The sequence below is a fragment of the Austrofundulus limnaeus genome, unplaced genomic scaffold (assembly GCF_001266775.1).
Source record: "Austrofundulus limnaeus strain Quisiro unplaced genomic scaffold, Austrofundulus_limnaeus-1.0 Scaffold30, whole genome shotgun sequence".
NCBI lineage: Eukaryota > Metazoa > Chordata > Actinopteri > Cyprinodontiformes > Rivulidae > Austrofundulus > Austrofundulus limnaeus.
The window spans coordinates 1102805-1107461 of NW_013952432.1; the positions used below are offsets into that span (position 1 = coordinate 1102805).

Genomic DNA, 4657 nt, shown 5'->3' on the forward strand with positions numbered 1-4657 from the left:
CAAATATACTTTCTTCATTTTTTGATAATAAATAAAATTATGCTTAAAATACATTCATATTGTCTTTTTGATTGAATCACATTAATTTTATTTTTTTATGTTTTCAATGCACATTATTGCTTTTATTTTTATACTGTTGATTCTTTGACAGAATCATTAGAGCAAATGGGAAAAAAGTAAAGTAATTTTATGTTTCTGGAAACTTTTGTTTGTCAGTCTCTTGTCTCTGCCTGTTTCCTTTGTGAAATCTTGATTGATTTATTATTGTAGTTTTTATAATTTATGAGTATTTTTGTATATTAATTTAGTGGCAACTGTTCAGATGATGACAAAACCCCTTAAGCAATAAAATTTTAGGAAAAGTATAATGTTCAGTATTACAAACTGCATTCTGTAAAGTGTAACTATGGCACTGGAATTCCCCAATACCTTTGCAAAAGGAGGTGCAGGTCATTATTGACGTGTCTATGTAAAAATAAATAAATAAATAAAGGCAACATAGTGAACTGCCTGTATTTTATTTATCAGTAACAAAATCAAAAATGTAATTGTCCAATTGCTTTTGAGACATGCCCAGTTGACATTTTTTACTTAGCAAATTTCTGACAATAGTAACGTGGATCTACCCAAATTATTTTAAACCAAGGGCAGCAGGAAGGTGAAAAATGGAATCTGGCTTTTTTGTTCACATGTTTCCTGATTGCAAAAACATTAAATGGCATCATTTGTGTAGGATGTCTTTCTTCCAAACTCTCTCAAAGGGAAAACTATGGGATAAATCTTGTGCCAGCAGGAATTGAATTTGAATTGCTCAGATTGAATCTGAACGTGCATAATTTGAAATTGAATGCYTTGGTTTGAAAATAAATTGTACTAAATTGAAACAGAATTTAATTATTTGAAACTGAATTTAAAGTTTTGAACTTGAATTAAATTGCTTTGAAACTGTATTTTTGTTTATTAAAATTTATGTCAGAGTACTTTCACTCATGGATCCCACATTGATCAGATGCTGCTGCTGACTGATCCATGGTGGGATGTAAGTGTAACATTTTCTACATATAGGTAAAATTAATCACTGCAATAAAATAACTGTTTGTTTTTGTCACTTTTACAGTGGACCACATCAACTCTGTTACATTATAGAAAGGAAACTTCACCGAAGTGAAACGTAAATCTGTGGATCTGTGTTTGATTACTCTGGCTGGCTTTCTCAAGGACCAGGATGTGACACAAAAATCTGAATTATGGAACTGAAAGTGAAAGTAGTCAAATTGACTTTTTAATAAACCAAAATACAGTTTCAAAGCAAATTAATTCCGACAAAAAACTTTAAATTCAGTTTCAAATAAATAAATTCAGTTTCAATTTAATGACATTTATTTTCAAACCAATGCATTCAATTTCAGATTACACACATTCAGATTCAATCTGAGCAATTCAAATTCATTTCCTGCTGGCATAATATTTATCTCACAGCAAACAGTCTTTAATCTGCAGTTATGCTCAATTGATAAACCCCTCCTCTAGAGGGTGGAGATTATAGACAAATAAGAAAAAAAAAGCTTTCGTAAACGAGAACGTATTGAACTGAGATTTGTAAAAGTACAAGTATTGGTTAATATAAGGTGCAACATGTCTTTGCAAGCATTAAAGTGTGAGAATATTGAAATCCTAGAACTTGTGCTATTCAGTACAAAACAATTTGTGTTGAAAACTGTGTTAAAACATTTTAGGGTGACTGTTTGTAACCCCCTTTATTTGCTCCTGTTTCAAAAGGAGAGCGCATGCTGAAGGTCCAGCCCAGCACTGTTTACACTGTATTTCCACTAAACCAGCATGAACAAAAGCCTCTAAATCTAAATCAAACATGATAATACTGAGTTCAAAAGAAAGACGTATGCTCATTGTTGTCTGCTGTAACACTGATTGAATATTATTGTTCTTATCAAATATAAGGTTTCATTGAATACAAGCATGTCACTTGCTGGCTATTTGACTGTCCATTGAAGACACTGCACTCAGTATTACAAGCAGAATGGTTAATTTACATTCTGTAACTCCACTCTGTATGATAAGAATAGTCCACAAAATATGACGATGGCTTCTTTGTATAACGTTTGAAGGAGAGTATTATAGATACAGAGCACAAAAAGCTAACATCTACTCAAGAATCAGCACATCATCTGGCCCAAAGTCAGCTGGAGTGGCACAACCAATCAGCCTCCAGCCTGATGTCATCATATGATGAAGGTGTCATAGTTCACTTGTTACACTGAGGCTGCTGAAAGCATGTTCTGCTCTTGTTGTTTGGCTCAGTCTGCCACCATCTGATTGCAACCCGTTTGTTCTCTGATCACAACTGAAACGCAGGAACAAAATCATCAGCAGTTTGTTCAGCTCTATTCAGTATCAGAAGATTTAAGTTTAGGTGTGCGGTTATTTCTTTCTTTCTTTTTTTTTTTTTTCATGTCAGACGTGCGTCTCGATGTAGGAGTGTGTGTGAGACAGTGAGGGGGTGAGGGGCGGCCCTGGATCGGCTGGTTGGGATTCGGCGGCTGAGTTTGTCTCCTGAGTGAACAGGTCCTGATAGGCTCTCTTCCACTCCTGGAACTCTGCCGACGACAGCTGGGGACTGGCCAGCAGCCTGTCAATCAGTGCTAGCTCTCCCTCCCTGTCCTATGAGGATGCAAAAACACAGGAGGGGTGGATCATTTTTAGAATTTTTTTTAACCACTACTCTTTCAAACGTAGATAAAAGGAAAGGACAACACATACGTGAAGGGACACATTTAAATCTGGGGAGACGTGTTTGACTTACTTTTCTGACAGATTTAAGTGTTAGAAACAAAGATAATACTGAATCTTTCTGGAGATGTTTATGAAATATTACAATGCAAATCTGAAATTATTGTATGCTAATCCTGCACCTCAAAATCCATTCTAATGAGCTTTATAATCAATAAAAATTATATTTAGTGAAATTAACTATACTATATTTTCTAAATTAGAGTGTTCTGAACTGTAATTTCAATGTGCTTTGTACAATGACAATAAAGGTTTATTCAATTCAATTCAGTTCAATTCAATTCAATTCAATTCAGAGATAGCATCTGAATTTATTTAAACTCTGATGATGTTACAAGAACAATATGATTTTGAGCCAGTAAGAAAAAAAAACTTTACTGTACCAGTACTAACCATAATTATAATCTACAGAATGGGTACAAAATATGCCAAAAAATAGATTTTGTTTGGTATGTTTGTAAAAGGAGTTAGGCYGAGCCATTAAAATTGGTCAGTATCTTAACTGCAGACGTTTATTCAAAATTTAATTAAATTCATCATTACTCCAAAATGACCTAAATCTAATATTATCCAAGCAGTTTTCACATTTGTTTTATATTCAAAATGTTCATACTTAATCATTTTTGCATTGGAAAGTTGCGTACGTTGTAATTTTCTAAACTTAAAACAGATTGCTTTGCCACTGGTACCKTGGAGCTATTCTTTCAGTTTGAATCCCAAACAACAAATAAAGAAACATTAAAAAATGAGGGATTACAAACGTGAAGACATTATGCCAGACACAGAGGTAAAAATATTTTAGTGGATACAGTGCACACGGTTAGCATAGGAAAAACAAAACAAACCAAAAAATCTGTTAGGTTTAGAAAAAAAAGTAAAACATTTGTTCCATGCAAAAAGTAATAAGCTGTAAAGACGTGACCAAACACAGCATTTGCTTACTAGTACTAATTTTGAGTTTATGTTATGATAAGATTAATTAACTTTTAATAACTTGTGCTCTGCAAATGGTTGTTTTATTTCTCACTGAGAACGTCACCACAATTTAACAAAATAAAATCATTGCAAATAGGAAAAACCCCTATAAAAAGTCCAAAACTGAAATGACTTAATGCCATCTCAGTGGAGAAGTGGGTCTCTGCTGTCAATAAATGGGAGGTTCTTGGTGTGTGGGCGTTGGGTGGAGTTTGAAAAATCCTTGATTGGTATGTGTGACTTTTGTGGAAGGAGTTGGTTAAGAACATGACTGGATGGACTGACTTTTGTGGGTGGAGTTTGAAGAAGTCAAAACAACTTTGTTAGATGAACAACAACAATTTATAACAATTTTGCCTTGTTAAACAGTCTTAAACGTCTTTAAAAAAGGCTATTTTAGAATATGAGTATCAATATATATCATACTTCAAGACAGGAAGGTTCTAGCAAAATTTGAAGTCAATAAATTATATTTACATGCTCATAATACTTTTACTATTTTCATTACTGTATCTTTTAACTACCCCCCACAAGACAGACTAATTATGGTCTTGCCAAACTCCACCTACACCAAAGAATTCCTCCAATCACATTTGCCAAACTCCTCCCAGACAGCCAAGAAACTCCCCCCGTGTACTGCAGAGACCCTTACTCATCTCATTGTGATTTCTGAAAAACAAACGGTGCACGGGAGGTTGAAGTTAACCAACTGCTGTTATGTCACTGAGTTGCCACATGAGGTGACTGCATCGTAGCAGCAATTATAGGATGTTTGCATTCCCAACTAAAATGAACCAATGTATTAGTTAGTGAGTGTTTATGTGTGGTGTCAAATGTATAAAATATGTTGTCACTCTATCTGACTTTGCAAATA

At 34.1% G+C, this 4657-nt stretch overlaps 1 protein-coding gene across 1 annotated transcript in view; it reads right to left on the reverse strand.

Moving 5' to 3' along the window:
* Positions 1-1392: 1392 nt before the first annotated feature.
* cnksr2a (connector enhancer of kinase suppressor of Ras 2a) overlaps positions 1393-4657 on the reverse strand; it is a gene marked incomplete in the record, with an annotated part of 74388 nt that continues 71123 nt past the window's right edge. Inside the window, 1 exon segment of the mRNA XM_014005379.1 lies at positions 1393-2679. Coding sequence (XP_013860833.1) covers positions 2473-2679 — 207 coding nt within the window.